At 30.0% G+C, this 20240-nt stretch overlaps 1 protein-coding gene across 1 annotated transcript in view; it reads right to left on the minus strand.

The window, feature by feature from the left end:
- LOC121113691 (trace amine-associated receptor 8b) overlaps positions 1-20240 on the minus strand; it is an 89916-nt gene that overhangs the window by 29819 nt on the left and 39857 nt on the right. Inside the window, exon 4 of the mRNA XM_040707535.2 lies at positions 6750-7055. Within this exon, the coding sequence (XP_040563469.1) occupies positions 6750-7055 (306 nt within the window). The remainder of the gene's footprint in view (positions 1-6749; positions 7056-20240) is intronic.

Genomic DNA, 20240 nt, shown 5'->3' on the forward strand with positions numbered 1-20240 from the left:
TATTTTTCCCCTTTTACGAAGAATACTCAACTTTATCCACACTAAAGTTAATTCAAACATCAAAGATGGCGAAATAAAAATGATTTTTCTTTCCTCGACCTTTCAATGTCCAAAGAATATATAATGTACTTGGATTACATGGTTAGATATTGTATAACTAATGTTTTTCCCCCTTTACTACATCTTTTTTTATATTTAAAGATTACATCTAAGTAATCCTAATTTTTTTTTAAACACAGACAAAAGTTAGTAGTGGGAATGTATATAATTGTATAAAATATGACTTGCCAATTAGTCAAAGTACAAGAAATCACAAAATGAACGTGGTTACCCTTTGAAAAATGCTTAAGACGAGAGCAGGTTAGACATCATCACATTAATTAAATTAGCTGTTATCGGCAGTGAAAGGAAGGAAATGAACACAAATGTTTAGTAATGAAAAATGTGTTTTGTGCATGTAAAAAAAAAAAAAAAAAAAAACTCGAAAATCATTATGGTGACCCTCACCATTTAAAGAATGTTTTGGAGTAGAGCAGCTTGGCTATCATAAAGTTTCATTGGATCAGATACAATCCACCGTGACGAGGGGGAGAGGGGAGATCAAAGTAAACAGATAGTGACCTAGAGTAGCATAGTTTTGAGGAAACAAAAATAATCATCAAAATGACACACCAAACTCAAAAGCTATGACATTTGGCATCCAGAATCTATTGACAATAAAATATTCCAGGCAAGGAACCATAGTGTGTACTTTGTTATTTCCAAATGTGGTCAAAAAATGAAATTAAATCATCTAAAAAATGGTTTTTTTCAATTTGTTGAAGCTTCTGGGCGCAATATCATAAAAAAAAATTCTAATATTATGACCTTATATTGTAGATATCCCTCTCAACTCCCAGAATTTGTATAAAATCTTAGATCTGGGGTTTTATACCAATTCAAAACAAAACTAGGATACTTAATATGAACATTTAGTATCCTTTCTTCCTTTGTTATTGCACTATCAATAAAAAAAATATCATCTCTAGCTATCTAATTGCGTAGTTGATGTTCACTGGAAGTGAAAGAATGTGCTAATTTGATTTTAAATACGTAAATAGTAATATTATATGGAATTTATCCCTTTGCTTTAAGGGGAATGTAGTAAGCACTAAGCAGCAAGATGCCTTCAAGATGTGGGGTATATTGTAAAAAAGCTAGCTTGAGACCTCTTTCAGAGGATCAAAAGCTAAAGGTCTTCGATTTCGTGTTCAGTGGCTATATGGACCATCAGGACTGTCTTCCATCTTCGATCTGCTAATCTTGCCGTTTCTGGCTTTGAGGTAAGGTGAACAGGGAAGTTCTCCCTCAAGGCTTAAAACAATCTAACGGATTATAAGTTCTTGAAGGTGAAAGATTACTTCTCCAACCTCCTTACAAGGGCCCACCATAACTCTAAAGTGGACTGTTACTGTTACATTTGTGTGGTCGGCAAGACAAACAAATACACTCTTGATTCCCCTGTTTCTCTCGGCAGACCCACAATCCTCCTTGGCAAATAGCCCAAGGATCTACAGATCTGTTTAAAACGCTAACAGGAGTTCGAGGCAGGAATCAGGTACACCTGCCATCTAATAGCAAGGTCTTCTAAAATTCTCACAAAAATGTCACCGAAAGGAAAATGGAAACTTGTCAATGCTACACAGAGTGACCGGACCTAATCTTGTTCTTGTGATGTTGTCCTGCAAAACATCTCTGGAATCTCATCCCACGTTCAGATGGGTGATGCTTACTTCAAGGTAACTGAAGCTAGATGTCTGCTCAAATTTTCCTCTCTACTCAGCATTCTGTCAATCTGTCAGGTCGACAGACCCTTCAGGTTGGCAAATCTTTGATGATAAATATTGGTTGGCTTTTGGTTGGACCAAAGCTTCAGCTGATCTTGACAGAGAGATGAGTTAAATGCCAGGAGTTTTTCTCTTGAGAGGGCTGGAATTTAGGAAAGAACATAAGGAGGGATCTACTGAGTTTGACAAAAGACTTGTTCCAATCTGTAAGGATGTCAAGAAAAATATTATTAGAGACTATGACATCAAGCCTAGACTAGATAGTGGGGGGGGGGGATGTTTCTTCAAGGTTTGTCTCAATTTGATACAGAAAAAGAATTCTCCAGCAGATCCATCGAGGGCTTCAAAGACTTGGGAGTGAAGCACTTGGTTTTTATGGCGGTGCTCACAATGTCCTAGAAACTTACGAACACGTAAGTATCCAATTTTCTGCCAAAAAACCTCTCTTCTTTGGACTTCTTTGCCTCTATGGACTTTCAGTCTTGCAGTTCTACGCATCTTTGCTACGTCTATGAAGCTTCCAATCCTTTCAAAAATACCGAGATTCCAAGGACTCTTAGTCGTATCAAGGAGCAGGTAATGGAGTTCAAAAAGAGTAGTAGTGGTTCTCTCCTCTCTAAAGCCAAAGACTTCAAGAACTGCGTCCATGAACATCTCTTTGATCTTCCCTCTGAAACTCACCTTCTTCTAGGCACAGGGAAAAAGTTTCTTGATGCCAAGAGCAAGGCTTGAGGAGAGGACAACGTCTACAATTTGGCTGCCAAGTACGGGATTGTCAGGCTGAGGCCATGGCACTCCTGAATGCTGAGACAAGTTCTTGCTTGAACAAAGTCTACTCCCCTACCTTCAAGAAGGTAGAACCTTCATTTTGGTGATTTATGTGTGAAGAAGGGAAGTGTGTGAGGAATTAAATAATTATTTCATCCTTGTGGATACAACATTTTTGTATAAACATCTCAATAATACTAAATATGTAGATAGATAATTTGTCTTGGATGTCCTGAAGTAGAATTTGGCTAGGATATATCTTTAAGCTTACCAATATATACTTTTATTTTTAAATGTATGTTAATGAGTAAAGATACCACTCCTTCGAATGTATCCTTAGAATTTTGGATATTGATGTTTCGTTTGTGATTATTTGTATCAAAATGTCAAAATCTTAGGATTTTATACATTCAATAATAATTGATTACATACGTTTAATTATATTTTCTTATCAACTCTTTCAGAACTTGTTTTCGTTTCATCTGTTTTTTTCACTGTGGCTAAATGAAAGTACAATGTAACGATCATAGAACTGGCTGTCTCTTTAGCCTTAATAAGGAAACTTGAACAGATGAATATTCATCAACGATACAAGGATAGGGTTAATTGGTATAGAGAAAATTATCAGCAGATATTATTGAAACTAAAGAGGAATAGGAAATAAAACTAATTCAAGTTGAGTATTGATATTCTGTAAGCTATTATTATTTTCTTGGGATTTTTAGGAAGGAATATAGGAATATTATAAAATTGTTATGTTCACGAGTATTTTTACAATTTTCACATGCATACCTCTTTCCCACGTTCATCCATTCAACATAACTACCTTCTTCCACACTTTTTTTTATTGATGGAACCAAATTTATTTTTCATTAAAACCATCAATCAAAGAATATATTGTTTAAAGTGCTATGATTAATAAAATATACATATACCATCGATTAGCTACATGAATTGATGTGTGCCCCAAATGTACATACATCTTTATATCTTCATTACTTTTGAGTACGTAATAAATAACAAAAAAAGGCATTGAAAATGAGGGCATTTCTTATTGCCATTTCTATATAATTGTAAGAAATATGAACTTCCATGACTGCTATACTTTTTCCATGTTTTAACCGGAAAAGTGTTTCTCTCTTTTTTCCAAAGCAAAAATCATTATTTTTTCTTTCTTGTGGAGACAAGATTTATATATTAAGTGCATGAACTCATGGATAAGAGAGAGAAACACGGATAACTTGTTGGGAAGTTATTAGTAGTGATGAAAGTTTTGTGTATTTTGGCCATATAAAATTTAAAAAAACTCGAAAATCAACATGATAACCCCACGAGGAGAGAAAATAAATAAACATCAGATCAGACTCCTAACCAGCAATTACTGCCATCTTTAATCCACATACTACTTGTGAATAAGTTTTAAATGTAAAGAAACTATCATCAAAGAATGAGTTAGAAAAATATATATCTAGAATGGTGCAAATGACATTCTGACATGACAGGAAATGAATTTGCAGACCATATTAAGAAGAGGGATAATGAGAGCCAAAACCAGTTTGGTATTTGGACGCCTCCAAGCTAAATAAAGAGGGTAATTCATGACTTCTTCCATCAATATTGATGTGACATACTCATACTATGCTTAATAAGCCGAAGTCAAAGTGTATCAAGCTCGGAAGAGAAAAATTGAGACACATTGGACATGCCTACACTGGACATGTATGGATAACAGTAATAAGCATTTAACTAACTAACTAATATTCTTAATCTCCGTTACTTTCGCTTATAAACCCTAAAGTAAATACTTTTCTTGGAAGAGAAGATCCAAAAAACGTAACACAAAATATATAATTATTGCCTACAGAGAGGCAGGATGATTATTTGATTGGGGCAAATTATAAAAATAAATAATTTCCTGAAAACAAGAACAAGATTCGACATTATTCTTGACATTTAAAAAAATATTTTAGAACGTCGTACAATAATCTGAAAGAAAATTGGAACTACTTTTGTAAAAAATAAAATTACATAGTCTGAAATTGCCCTAAAATATATATTTTTTAAGCTGTAATGATTTTGTAAATCTGATAAGGAGGGGTGTTAAAAAAATTTAAAAATTGTCTCTCCTGCGGGAGTTCAACCCTGCTACTGCTTATTATAACTATTTTTGAAAAGATTTATACAAAAAAAATATCCCAGATGTGTATGGATGAATATTTTCAGTATTTACAAATTTGTATTTAATTTATTTTTCAATCTGAAATGTTTTTTTTTCTCATATTGTAATACTGTGCAAATATTAACATTATATTTACAATGGCCTTGAATTTAATATTTTTGTGGATTTTTGACGTGATTCGTTCAAGAGTCTTTTAACTTAAATCTTTATAAGCAAAGTCTGATAAAACCTTGAATAATTTGTCAACTAAACATAAATCCATTTTTTAAATTATGATGTTGCGTAGAGTATAACCACAGCCATGCTAGTTCATTACTTATTCTTGTGAATCGACAATCTCATTAGTGTAAAGTGTAACGTTGCAGTAAAAGGCTGAGTGTATTGTTTTTCCTAGGGTACGAGTGCAATCATTATGTTAAGAAACTGATGTGTATATTAGTTATGGATATATTTTGATCCTGTTCCTTTGTTGTTCATCTTGTTAAATATCTTATATTCCAAATATTTTCTTTTACGTAGCACAATTATTGACTAAATATAATTAATATCTTCCTATAGTTATAAACTAAATCAATATTTAAAGTATGTAGACTCAATGGTACTTATATAGCTATAAAAATTATAATTTAAAAAAACTGTGTGTTGGAGTTGGGCATTTTCTGTACACTTATAATGTTATGTGTTGGGTTTGTCCTTATTTAAAACAGAAGACCGCATGCAGTCTGATTTTACTTGTCATTCCTTAAAAATGGTAAATTTGATACCTTATTACGTCATTGATGATGATGTTTTTTTTTACCTTTTTAGTTATTCAGTTATATATTAGGTTAGGTAAAAAATTATAAGCTTTTTTCGCTCAAGGTCTTTAGTGAATCATGAATATCTCATGAATAATACATTGAATAAAAAAAAGCTTAAAGCATGCATAAAGTGCAAGGGAACACTTAAAACTGTTGATTTACAGTTTTGTGTTTGGTGAAGCTCGTTGTGTGTTACAACATTCCAAAATGGAGGTAATAAAGAAAAAATCGATAAATTCTTCATTATCACTACAACCAAAGTAAAAAGGCAGAGCAGGCGGCCATTTTTTTGCTGTTTATGGACGCCCTATAAACTATCTAATGAAACAAAAACTGGTGGTTCAAACAATTCTGTTCTGGTAATATAGACATCGATAATGTCGATAAAATCATGGAAATGGTCCAGATAAACCGGCATGTGAGCAATTATTTCCTCTCCCGGGAAAAGAAAATTAGTCAGAAAACTGTTTGGAGCCATCTGAATAGAGTAATCCTAACTATGTTAATTTAATAGTTAAAATAAATAAAAAAAAACACTCAGAATTTTTTAGTTAACCTGTTATTATATATAATAGCATAAATTATATAATTAAGTAAAGATAGAATGGTCTTTGTATTATAATGAAAACAGGAATATATTTTTACAAGATGTGTACTGTGTTCTTAATGCCTATCTAATATATTTTCCTTGTCTTAATACACTATTGCTAGAGTTGTAAAATTGTAAGCATTTTCCGTAATACATTTTTTTTGTAGCTGGTAATTAAAGGAGCTTGTTTTATTTTCCAAAGATATGTAATTATTTTTGAGGAGATACCATTTTGATATAAAGTAACTACGTGTGAGTGCACTCGTGAAAAACGAAGAGTAACACGAAGGATTTCTTGAGGAAGTAGAGCGTAGAATTAATGATCGATATCGGAGTAATTACGGCCAATGTTCTTGCTAGATAATGAGTTGGATTTGCGTTTATTTCCTTCCTCAATTAGCCATTTATGGCTGATATAATGAAACGTCGTGATAGCTAAGCTGCTTTTTTGGGGTTTCTTCGTTATCGATTCATTTTTATTTTTTTTCAAATACTAAAAGGTTGGCTGCTTAAATATCTAAAATTTATAAAATAAAACCTCTGCAAAATAGAAAGAAACTCATTTAGTCTTAGTCTTAATGGCTTACCTTTTCTGCTTGCTTAGCTGCAGCATCCCCAGCTGCAAATCGAGGAAATGTAGAAAATACCACTTTTTTATAGCGAGCCCTGACTTTGGTAGAGTGAAATATTGTGCCATATGTGTACATGAGCGCCATTGTTGTTGGAAAGTAAAATAGACAAGATGTAACTATGAGTACATTGTTTGAGAGATAGAATGGCTCACAAATCATGAGTCCATTCACATTAAAGTGAAAACCATCTGCAGGAAGGATAATCATACTATAGAGAGAAACTGAGAAGACCCAAGAAAGTATGACAGCCGCAACGCAAACCTAAGAAATTAAAATATCATATAAGAATTAGGTTTGGTTTTCATAATAAAATATGAAAAATAATTTCCAATTAAACAAACTACATTTAACTTAAAATAGATACGCATATTTTTAATTACAATATCATTCCTTGTTGTCTAATCAAAAACCAATTATTATTGCATGTAGAGATATTGAGGCAGACCTGTTGGGACGTGGGAGGGGGTTGATCAGAGTCAGATTTTTTTTAAATTATTTATATAGTAACTTTTAAAAATATATATATAAAGGCTTTATTGTAAAGTAAGGACTTCTTGAAATAGAAATAAATATGACTGTCTAAAAAACCGGATATACTATGAAAAATGAACAAAGGGGAAACGTTATTAAATAAACACCACTTTTATAAAAATTTATAATTGTTAAAAACAGGCCTTATATTATTTGTTAGAAAAGAAAAAGGTCAATCTTATTTGTTTTTTTTAAAAGTCACCACATACCAGTCGCAAAATTTGAAAAGAAATATTGAAAATCCCTCCTCCTTTTAAATCTTAGTGATGGCTCTGTGTAGTGCCCCCTAAATTTTGACTTTCCCTTTGGACCTGTCCTGAATCTTAAGGATTGTAAGAATGGCTCGTAAACTATGCTTGCCCTCTAGCCTGTGGCCAGTAAAAAACCAGTCAGGCTAATGTAGGGTGTTCTGTAACTACACTGTTTGACTACATAATGACGTACCTTAAATACCGCATACGAAGATAATTATGGTTGCAAATTATACGTATTACCTTGTCTCATACGTTGAAGAGACATTGAAAATAAATTTGATGGGTTATTTTTAAGTTCAACTGTATTACTTTCTTTTTGTACTCCAAAAACTTAGCATATCTTTAAAAAAAAGTATAAAAAGGATCCAATATTTGTGATATTCTGAGGTAGTAAATTTTTAAGACAATCAGGTCCTAACTGTAAGACATAACCATTCTTATATTATTTAACCCCTAAATTAAGGGTGTTGTACGCATATTTAAAGTTTTACTAAACCAATTCAATTGGTAAATTGAGTTACTTTACAAAAATATTATTGAAAATCGTGTCTTCTTGAGGGTGTTATAATATTTAGGACTTTTCAAAGATCGATAACAAGAACTGGACGGTTGTAGAGCAGGACCGATGTTAAGTCGTACATAAATTATCAATACAACTCTAGTTGTTTATGTTAAATGCTTATCAGGAAGAAAACAGGGTTACCCCGTACAAAACTGACTGTGTTGCATATTAGTCAGCATGTTTAAATTATTTCGTCAAGTGAACTTCTTTTTGTAAATTTCAAAACAATTTCCAACTTCTAGCCCAATGTTACTACATAGTTAATGGTAATTTAGTTGTAATATGAATTTGAGTGCTTTAATTTATTGTACCAATTTACCTCGTAGAAAAATTGGATACATGTATGATTCTATAAATAAAAACAGAAAATAAAAATGTATGTTCGAAATATAACTATTAATTTAACGAACAATATAGGTATATTTCGCATTTTATACACTCTTTTAACTTGGACTGCAACAATAAATAATAAATATATAGAATACAACATAATAGATAACAAATGGATAAGTGTAATTAATTTCTTTTTAAAGTTAATTATCTCAAGAATTTGTCTCAAGTAGTGTGTATCAAGCAACCCCTAACAAATTAACTAACTAAATTTTATATACTTGTATCTCACTGAATACTCAAGTAATAAACAATATTTCACTCTTAAAACTAACCACCAGTAATCAAACCTATATCAAGCAGTATGGAATGATAAGCTGAAACCACTTACTGCAGGTGACCTCTTAAACTAAATTTCCTATAATGGATCAATTCTAAATTTGAAAGCTGGATATTGCCGCTTAGTGCGGTGACACACTTAAAACAAGTGACCGTTGGACCAGGTTTGATTAAAATAAAACACAAAACATCCAAAAATGTAAACTAATGCTTATTAATGAATATAAAAAATGAATCGCAAATAGCAAATTTAGAAAATATATCAAAGATCAAGATTGGGCGGACTCACCAGCATCAATTTTTTTACAAGTGAATTGAAGCCATAAAAGAATTTATCTTTGAGTGCAGAATCCAAAAGTGATCTCAGTTTTATTGTCAGTCATTCAAATTCTTAAAAACTATAGCAATTCGAGACTATTATCGTTAGGAGTCATTTTTATACCTTAAAAAATCCGCAAATTAAAAGTCAGAGTAATAAAACTTCTGTAAAAGGATTTTTATTTCTAAAAAGTATTTCTTTTAAATTCTGTATTTTGTTCTGAACTCGATATATTTCAATTTTTAGGCTTAAAAATGATGAAAAACGTAACTTTTCTTTAGACCCGCATAACTTATTATTAATAAATAGTGTTAATGAATATATATTATAAAAAAATATTCATTCTATAATTTAAAAAATATGCATCTCCAAGTTTTTTCGTTACATTCTGTATTTTTTAAGTGATTCCATTTGGTATGTTTCATGTGATCCTATTTTGAAATATTAAAATTATCTACTGATCTCGTGTATGGATCACTTTATTATTTCAATTTTGGTATCTCATTTCCATGTACAGAGTCCACTCTTCTCCCTTATAAAGTTTAGTAGTTTTCCTCAGATGAATTCTCCTCCCATCGTCCTTCGTTGAATTCGGAATCTGAATTCGAACATCTTTTGAGTTACATGATCAGGTTAAAATTATCTTCCTTCGATAGCCTCGATCTTCCCTTTACGAGGTATGATCTCATGTAATTGGCATGGAAATCAGAAAAAAATTGGTAGTACACCCTCAAAAAAATAGGATCACTACAAATTAGAACCAAAATCTTAGAGATGCATATTTTATAATTATATCTTTTTTTTAAATTATATATTGAATGTATTTCTATAATATAAGTCATGATATTCCTCTTCACTATGTATAAATTATGAAGAAGTTATAATACTATAAAGAAAAGTGTCATTTTTCATATTTTTTTAAGCCTAAAAATAGAAATATATCGAGTTTGGAACAAGATACACCATCAATAAAAACACTTTTTAATCATAAAAACTACTTGTACATGAGTTTTGTATATCCTGCTTTTAATTTCGGGATTTTTTAAAGGGAAATTAATCACTCTGAACGATAATAGATCAGAATCCCTAAAATCCCAGATATTTCAGAATTAAAATTAGTGAAATACTGAGATCCTTCATATATAAATTCGATTATTGTGTTCAATTCATTTGTACGATATTCCCCCCTCCTAAATGTTCCCCTGTGTTACTAAGCAATAATTGATTTTTACTCTTGAAAAAAAAAAAAAAAAAAATGAAATACATCTTGTAAAAATTACAAAAAAAAATTAAGTGTCAGCCTACCCACCAATGAAGTAGACCCGTTTTAACCCCAGTCCCTACCCACCCTTTCTTCTCCTTCAAATTCTGAATTCAGACAGTTTTTATATAAACATTAGTATGAAGTAGACCTTTTTTATGGATGCTTCAAAAGAAAAATCGATAAAACTTTTTAAAATAAAGAAATAAAATATTCATATATTCTTTTTTGCACGCTCTAATAAAGTCTTATCGCTTGTATTTTTATTTAATTTTTTTTCTTGTCTAACAAAAAAGCAAAAATAAATCAATGATGAATTATAATGAGTGCATTAAGATTTTTATTTCTATTTTTGGCATCCTTTTATTTCTTTAAATTCAAATATTTTTTAAAAGATCATCATAATGCATTAGTAAGGAAATTTACGAGAGTTTATATTTAAAAGCTTTTTGATATGAGACTGATACTTAACTATGGTGGGAAAAGGCAGGAAATATCTACAATCTAAGATCTACAATTCGTTTTTGATACTGGTACAAGGACGTTCACGTGTAACATCCACAGAAATCCTGAGGGTTACTCTACGTCATTCATGAGCACATCCACTTTATACTTAGATGCTCTTCCCTCAAGAATTACATAGTAATATTAACAGCTTTGGAAGTTAAAAAAAAACAAATAAAAAAAACACTATTGCGATTGCCAACCACAAATAAACCTCGCAGGTTTATTTTTTCAAAGATTTACAACTCTATATTCGTAATTATTAAGCTTAAAAAAAGTGGAACAGATATAGGAAAGTAGTAATTAGTGTTGAAAATGAGGTTTTTTTTAAAGCTCTCCCTCTTTTTGGAGATGATATTCTGAAAAAATGAATGATCCTTTCCTGAGTTGTTGTAATATTATTTAAGTACTGAGTATTGCTCTTCTTTTTTACTGCATTCAATAAGATTCAAAACTTGATGGACCATTCCTGTGTGCTCATAAAAGACGCCGAGTAACCTTCAGGATTTATTGCAGAGTTAATATAGTAAGTCCTTGTTGGACTTTGAGTAGAATCTCGTTCTAATCCTTCCTAATTTACTTTTTAATTCCTTCTTGCCCACCTCCTTTGTCACAACCGATTGCAGCTGATCCAATGAAATGTCATGAAAGCTAAGCGGCTCTACTCCAAAATGTTCCTCAAATTGTCGGGGTTACATTGTAAATTTTTGGTTTCTTTTTTTGAAAACATGCCCAGAATACACAGGATTTTCATCACTACTCATCATTTTGATTTACATAGGATACCCCTTACGAGGGAGAAGGAACATTATATTCATTGTATGGGGAATATATTATTAAGTTTACAAATTTGTGTCTGTTTAATGTAAAATGCCCTTCTGTTTTTCTAAGGAGTATTCTATCTGTTTGTGAATTTGCTTACCACTTCAAATTGGTTCTGAATATTCTGCTTTCAGTCTTTTCTCTAAAAAAAATTTAACTTTAAATCACATGGATATTTCCGCTTAACAAATAAATAAATGAGATTTATACGTTGTTTTTAATCAAAAAATGTAATTTTTAGTATTATACAAAAACATTTAATGGTTGTTTTCTGTTGAATAATGATAGAACTATGATACACCCATTCAATGCATACTATCGCAATCTCATTTATGTTATGAATTTGAGCCAGAGACAAAATAAGTAATTAAAATATAAGCAAACACGACAATGATTCATATGGAAAAAGTTCTTCTCAGTTATCAATTAACATTAGAGATTATCAATTATTCATATTTGAAAATACAAATGTATTTAGGAGGTAACAAAATATAAGCCTTCCGCTTTTTTATGATTTAGAAAAGGTGTGAAAGGAAAAGAAGGTTGTCTGTGGTGCGACAAAACCACAATATTGATGGTCTTTGTCTCTTGATTAACCTCATTTCTTACCTTAAGAGTACGATAGGGATTTTGGGACTAAAAGCTTCTTTCTGAATATAATATCGATGGATTTGCAATCACTCAAAAGTCAAATAACGTTGAAACTGACGTATTTAAAAAATGAAATAGTTTAAATACAATGTGATACTGATGTCAAAATATTTATTTTCACCTCTACTTATAGAGTAAAAACTCATTAGGCAATATAGGTTTTTCTTTGTTCCATACTTGCTTTTTAAACCCTTTCACAAATAAAGAATGTTATCTCAAGCCTAAATTTTAACTTTATAGGAGTTATCATTAAGTAATTGTACGATTTACAAATGATGCTACATCAAAATTTACAACATTTTGAAGAATATTTATATTTAAAAAAATTATTTTTTTCGATAGTTAAAAACACATTTAGACGAATAAAAAGTTCATATTATTTTTACTTAATTATAAAAGAAATTTTCCTAACAGTTTACATATGACTCAACTGGGTTTATGAACGACAATTGTGTGGATATAAGAAAGGAATAAAGAAATACCTTTGCGCAGGAGATTTAACTGACAAAAGTGGGGTGGGGGGATGTTGGTCAGTTGTGCATATCTTGTCGGTTTGTAAAATAAACATAAAATGAACGTCAACACCCAAAAAAAATTGATCACATCCCATTCTGTATATGTCAAAGGTATGATCAGAAATCACTCCAATGTCGATCCCAGTTCTATTCAGAGTCCAACAAAGCCTTACATTCATAACTCCTGAGAAAATCTTCAATGTTACTTTTTGTCTCTCATGAGCATACGCACTAGTTTTACTTAATAAGGGCATTTTCTGTCAACAGCTTTGGAAGTTGAAAAATTATATTCAGATTCACAAGTAGACACATCCGTTCCCGCTTTATGGGGCATTTCCTATTCACCTTTCGCTATAGAATTTAGAGTACCCTGATCCCCATAAGTTTCAAGGTTACAAAGAAATGATTCGAATATTTTTTCATTCACTATGAATCATTATAACAATAAGCTATTCATTAAGATGGCTCAAAGATCGGCCTGTTTTTTATACTTTATTGTAATGCTTTAAAAATTGTTATGTTAAATAATAAAAAAAATATATATGAATTTGATTAAAATCGGCTATTTTTTTGGCCAATGTAGAATATAAGAGGCAAAATATCTTGACGTCATGAATATGAATAACATCATTATCTTCGGATTATATATCAATGTCTAAGCACATACCTTAACAACACCTATTCAATCCTGAAAGTAACTCATTAATATAGTATTTACATAAATGTAATCAAAATACCCCCCAAAAAAAAAAAAAAAAAATAATAATAATAATAATCAATGGCATCAAATCAAGCATATCATAAAAAAATATTGGACCTTTGAGTTATAATTATATATATGATACATTTACTTTAGATCCAATCTGGGCCGAGGAGAATGGAACAACACTATTTGTTTTGAACTAAATCACTCGAAGCTGATTTGACTTAGATACGCCTAAATTTAACACAACAGACATGTATACTATGTTTACTATCGTTTGAACCTTTTTAAATATTGTTTCAGTCAGTGGTTTTTTTATAAACTCTATTTAAATACGACTCACAAAATGAAACTATAAATCGAATTTGGCAAAGATATAAAGAAAATTAGACAATGCTAAATAATATTTTCATGAGTACTATATATCTAAGCCGTGTGGAATTATCAACTTTCAATATATTAAAGCAGGTTAAAACATTTTAAAGGTAAACCCCTGATCAATATTATTAATTGAATAAGATCAATGTTAAAACCCTGAGGTCTACAAACAAATGGATGTGAGCGTTATTTACTGTAAAATAGTAAAGAAGAAAAAAATAATACGAGGAAATTTAAAACTCTTGTTTGAACTGACCCCTTTGTACAGAGTGCTACAATCCTGAAAGAAAAAAAATCAGTCATTGAAAAGATGAAAGTTAGTGCAAAGATTAATTATTTATTAAATACTTTATTTTAAAAATAATATTATAAAAAAGAAAGTTGTTAAAATTGAGTCATTTTTTAACAAAATCTCCTTTTAACTATACCATGCTAACTATATGGGCTAATGAGCAAACTAAAAAATACTATCCACAATGTTTCATACATTGTATGTAGTTTTGTAACAAACAATTAGGTACGTGACCCCTCCCCTGGACATTTACTATCCCCTCCTCGTTATGTTATAATAACATTGTTCGAGTCGGAGCCTATATCGTAGCAAGTCCATTACTCCGAGTTTACATACTTCGAGACCATAGAAAATGACTCAACAACTAAAGCATTACAAATAATCCAAGATAATTATAATACGTCATTCAAAAGTTGATGAAATATACTAGTACTTAATACAAATCCTTGGCTAAAGTTAAAAAGGATAACATCGAAGAACACGGGTTACATCTTATTATTTCTCAAGACAGAGTTGAAAATACAAATCTTTAGATATATGTGTCTAGCTTTCTAATTTATTTTTCTATCTTCTATTATAACATAGGGGGGCATGTCCAAGGGAGTCCTGTTACGCAAAACCCCCAAAAATTATGTCAAGGATTCTATGTCAATATATTACCAAAAGATGGTACCACTCATAGTCATTATGTAAACAAAGTTGTAATGTCAATTTTATGATGGAAACTTTTGTAATATTTTGAGATAACAGGGTTTTTGTAACGTTTGAATTATCATTGCAGGGTATAAGATATATGAATATTTTAATGCATAATCAAGGAATTGCTTGTTTGTGCTATTTTAAATGACGATTTGACTCAACTAAGGAGGTCATGTATATTTCTTTGCATTGTTTGAATGGCGCAAATTGCTTTATCTAATGGGATACACAATGTATATACATATATGTGTATAATTAGGGTCTTATTTGTAGCAAAGTTAGTCAAGCCCTTTTAATAAAATAGTAAGGAATAGCCGAAATGAAACGACTGTGTGTATTCAGGAAATACTCTTTACATATATGTGCAGTCTTTATTTTGAAAGTGTACTATTTAGAAGATTTTTTTTTTTTGTAAATATTAGAGAGGGGTTGGCACACTATATTGTTAGGTTTGATTACCTCTTTGGCGGTGGTGTGTACTACCGACGATTGCTACAAAATACAATCAATTAATCAGGCATTGTAAATTAAGATTTTAAGAAATAATTTATTATGTAAGCTTTTATATTATACGAGATACGCATCACTTGAAATTAATTTTTTTTATTCATTCAGATTTTTCTTATACAACTATATACTGAAGATGCAAAAAATATGAATGTTTCTATGTGCATTATCTCTATGTTTTAAAAAAATTAGAGAGAAGGTTTGAAATATCAAACAAACAAACAAAGACATAATTAATGATCAAAGGATGTAAAGTTTAATTTATTACATAAGGAAAAATAATAGTAAAAATATAGAATAATTATTTTTATGCACAAATGACCATCTACTTACTCAATCTCCTTCCTACTGTACTTGATAGTAATCAAGTTACCTTTAATAAGAGTAAACATTAGTTGATCACTCATAAGTAATTTAAAATAAGTCTATTATAACCCTTTTTTTACTATCGGGGTGATGGTTTTAATTCATGTAAATGTGCAAATTCGATTTTAGGGGTTTCTAGTTACTACATATCTTAGTAGTATTTTAGTGGAAAAAAATTAAAATTGGTCGCAAAACTAACTGAAAATTACTTTTTCAAACATGAATGCATGGTTTTTAATCTATTTTCAAAGTAATAAGAAAAAACTTAATAATACCGTGATCAAGGCCTGATCAAGGCCTCTCATACTTAAAGAGATAGTTATATAATATTTTAAGTTAGAAAAGTATATATTTAAGGTAATATACAAAATTGAAGGTCAATTTTATACAAAAAAATTATATTATCGTGTATTCAAGGGTGTTTCAATTTTAGGGTTACCTGTAAGTTCCATGTTTTATCACATTTTGATGAAAAAGTTATGTTTGTAAAGTTTCAGTCTTCTATGGGCGTTTTTTTTTTTTTTTTTTTTTTTATGTATGAGCCATTTAAAAATGGCTTTTTAGTAAGACTATCTATTTGTAAAGGGATTCATTAGTTTTCATTTTTAATTTATGTTGCTAAATTGTATAATTTTCAATTTCAAATTTATGTCGATGAATTTCAAAAGTTTATTTTTTCAAGTGATACATAGGAATATAATAAATGTTTTTTTATTTTAAGGAAAAACAAATTTAACCAAACGAAGAACTTCGGATACTCAAACAATTAGAAAACATTGTACTGATTTCGAAATTGAATTAATAATTATCAGTCCTAAATGTTACAAGAAGTGGCTGAAGTTATATAAATAACTGTTATGTGGAGTGTCCAAATCAAATGTACACATAGTTGGACAAAAAATAATAAGTGATACATTATATATAGAAAGCGAAGAAATACAAATTTTTGTTAAAAAATAATTCAATACATTAACGAGTATTTTTGATATTCGTAATATATATTTTTGGATTGCTGTAGCTGAATATCAATATATTTCCCAAATGAAATCCAGATTAATTATGAGTAAAGGTTTACAATGTACATACATATATAGTTAGGCAGTCCGAACCCCCACTCCATAGTACAATACAATGAACTTTGATATATTTAACCTATACTTTTCTTTGAAAAGAAGCCATATTTATTATCATTGGAAATAAATCGCTTAATATTGAGGATTTCATAAAATATAATACTTCAGCCATGATTCAGAATGATTGAATGGTTCCACTAGATTTATATTCAACTTTCAATGTCCAGTAGAAAGATGATAGTTCCAAACAAAAGTTGCCTTTTCATTATAGTTTAAACTTCTTTGGATTGAATAACTCGATGACATTGAGAAGACAAGTTACTTTTACAATACTGTTTGAATTATGCTGTGAAATATAAAACATATCTAAAGTATTTATTGTCTTCAAATCAAGATGAAGTTCCTTTATATTAATTACTAAATGATTATATAAAACATTTGTGGATTTTGTTAATCATAGGAAAGATTATATTAAATGGACATGTATGGGAAAATACACTTTTTTAGTGACAAAACAAGCAAACTTATTGGCTCACCCCTAAATTTTAGTCAAATGTTAAAATATAAAGATAAAAGTAAATTATCTATGCAAAAGCGTAAACCTCAACAATAAATTATCTTCAAATTCATATGAATTGATTCCATTATTTACAGTTCAAATCAGGACTAAAATATTGGTGATGCAATAGTTAAATTGTTTAGTCTGCTATAGGGTTAACTCATAGTGGTCGTTAGGAATGAAATATATTATTTTATTTTAAAAGCCTAATCATAGCCATAGAAAATTTTTTGAATTGCTATTTGCTCTTTCCAAAAATGTTGTGGTAACAATATAAATGGGAAAAAAGTTAGGGGTTATACCCCCGTGGCCCCACTGGTGGAGTGGACTCTGTAGTATAAATTATTTTTTGATTAATAAAATAAATAGAATTTATCATTAACAGTATATATATTTGATAAATATGTCGAAAATAACTAGAGTAAAATTTGATTAAATCAGAATTTATAAGAAAAAGTAATTTCCAGTTAGGGAAGGGTTTTTTTTTGGGTGGAAATTAAAAATTATTCAATTTAGGATCCTTAAAATATATTTTCATCTGAAAAGTGAGAGTTAAAATTGAATTAGATTTTAACCCCCTTCTTTTATTTTCTGGAGGGTTTTATTTACTCCCAGAGACGGAAATATCCTTGAAATACCTTAAATCATATTTTGTTATAAGTGTCATGTAAATTCGTAAATTATCATATACTTCCAAAAAGAAATATGTTATCAGCAACTGTTTACAATAATTGTACAGAATTATCGAGAAAAATTATATTTTGATGTAGATTTTCTTATTCAAATGTTGGGTCAAACCTATAAATTGGATAAATTAGTCAAAAAGTCCAAATTATATCTTCTCAAACCTCGATTTGACACTATAAAATGTTATCACAAATTTGTGACTAGCTGGTCCAATAATCTTACAATTAGATTTTTGATTTTTTTGTCTGGCACTCAATGTGCTCTTTCCTTCAAGTAAATTTTTTATGTTAAAATGTGTGATCACAAAACCTCCTGATTTTGAAAAGGAATAGTTTTAAGGTTTGGAGATTCTTAATAATTTAGTCCTTAAAAATTTCATCATTAACATCGTGCTATCTAAGAAGTTTCCTTTACATTGCAAATGAAAATAGTGTTAGAATCAAGATCATTTTACCAGACCAAGACTTTGTGGAATTGACAACAAAAAAACAAGAATTGATCCTGGTAGTTTTTTTCATTTAATTAAAATTAAACTTTGTGGCATTTGTGTTGATCTTAAAATAAAGACAAATACATTCAGGCTATAAGACTAAGACCTTCAATATTTAGCATTAAGTCCAAGTTCAAAATTTTGATTTTAAAATTAGTTGATTTCTTGCCGTTAATCGGAATGCATATAAAATAGGGCTCGTGTGTCCTTTATGTATCCCACATCGTTGAACCTAGGAGGCTGACATTTTGCATGGGTGAGTCTTTTAAGCCTGGTCAGGCCTACACGGGGATAAAAGTTTTTTTTTTTTTTTTGGGGGGGGTCATAAATTTGTTTTTTGGGAGCTCAAGGAGACTAGATAGGGGGTTTAGTTATAAATCAAAAAGTGACTGGCGTCTCAAAAAACAACTATACGAGTAAAATAAAAAGTTTTCTATATTGATTCAAAATCAAAAACGATATTGGCAAAATAAGAAAGCAGTGGAAATTGCACTATTTTTTTTGTAATTGCAAAAAAATGTGTTTCCAATGGCATAAGGTATTCGTCGAGAAAATAAATTTTGAAGAAATTTGTCTGTAAATTCCTTGGTATTTAAATTTGACATCTAAAAATTGATATTCAACTTAAATATCTGTAATTTTCTAACTATATTTTCCATTTTTCCTAATCAAACGTCAAATTTCTATTTTTACTAAGAAATGCCACAAAAGGATGCATTTTGTACTTATAATTTAAGAATCTAACAATAACACTTTTTTTTTTGACAATCTTTTTCTCAATAAGTTTTTTGTTTTTGCAAATACAAAAAAAATATTCGTAGGTTTGTTTTTCTCTTTACATTTGCAATCCAGGATAATATATATATTTTTCGCAAAATTAATGCAAAATATTTAATGCAATTTTCTTTGTAAATTTCGATTTGGCAAATTTTTGACATAAATAAAAAATGGACTGTTCCCCCATTTTTTTGATGCATATATGTTAGTTTGTTTTTTGAAGTTCATAAAACATTTTTTATTTAAATTCAAAATGATACATATATTATAATGCTTGCCCACACGAAGGGGGGTCTAAACTTTAAGAAAAAATAATATTGACCAATGTGTTTTCCCGGTTTGTCCTTGGCCCAAGCAATACCGGGTAGTTGCTTATATGTACATATGAAAACAATCTCATCAAATACACATTTTGCGAAATGAAATTTCATGGAACAAATACTAAATCTCAGGGGCGTCCGGAGGAGGGGTGGGATGTAGTTCACCCCCACAAATCAAGAAATTTTTAACTTTATACAAAAAAAAATCGATTGGATGAAAAAATTTTACGCCACAATAAGTGTCCAAAACAAAAACTAGGATTTATTTTCTAATAAAAAGTCATATTTTCCCCTCCAAAAAAATAAATAAATAATAATAATTCTGCGGATGCCCTGAATTGATTATTAAGTCTATATTTGATTACTAGCGGGAGTATCCAGCATTGCTCAGAATTATTTTTCAAACTAAAACACAAAGGTTTTCATTGTTCTCATTACTCACATTCATCGTGCAATGAACTTGAAAAAACAAAAAAAAAAAAAAAAGACAGTATTATTATCGTTATT

The sequence above is a fragment of the Lepeophtheirus salmonis genome, chromosome 2 (genome assembly GCF_016086655.4).
Source record: "Lepeophtheirus salmonis chromosome 2, UVic_Lsal_1.4, whole genome shotgun sequence".
NCBI classification, from domain to species: domain Eukaryota; kingdom Metazoa; phylum Arthropoda; class Copepoda; order Siphonostomatoida; family Caligidae; genus Lepeophtheirus; species Lepeophtheirus salmonis.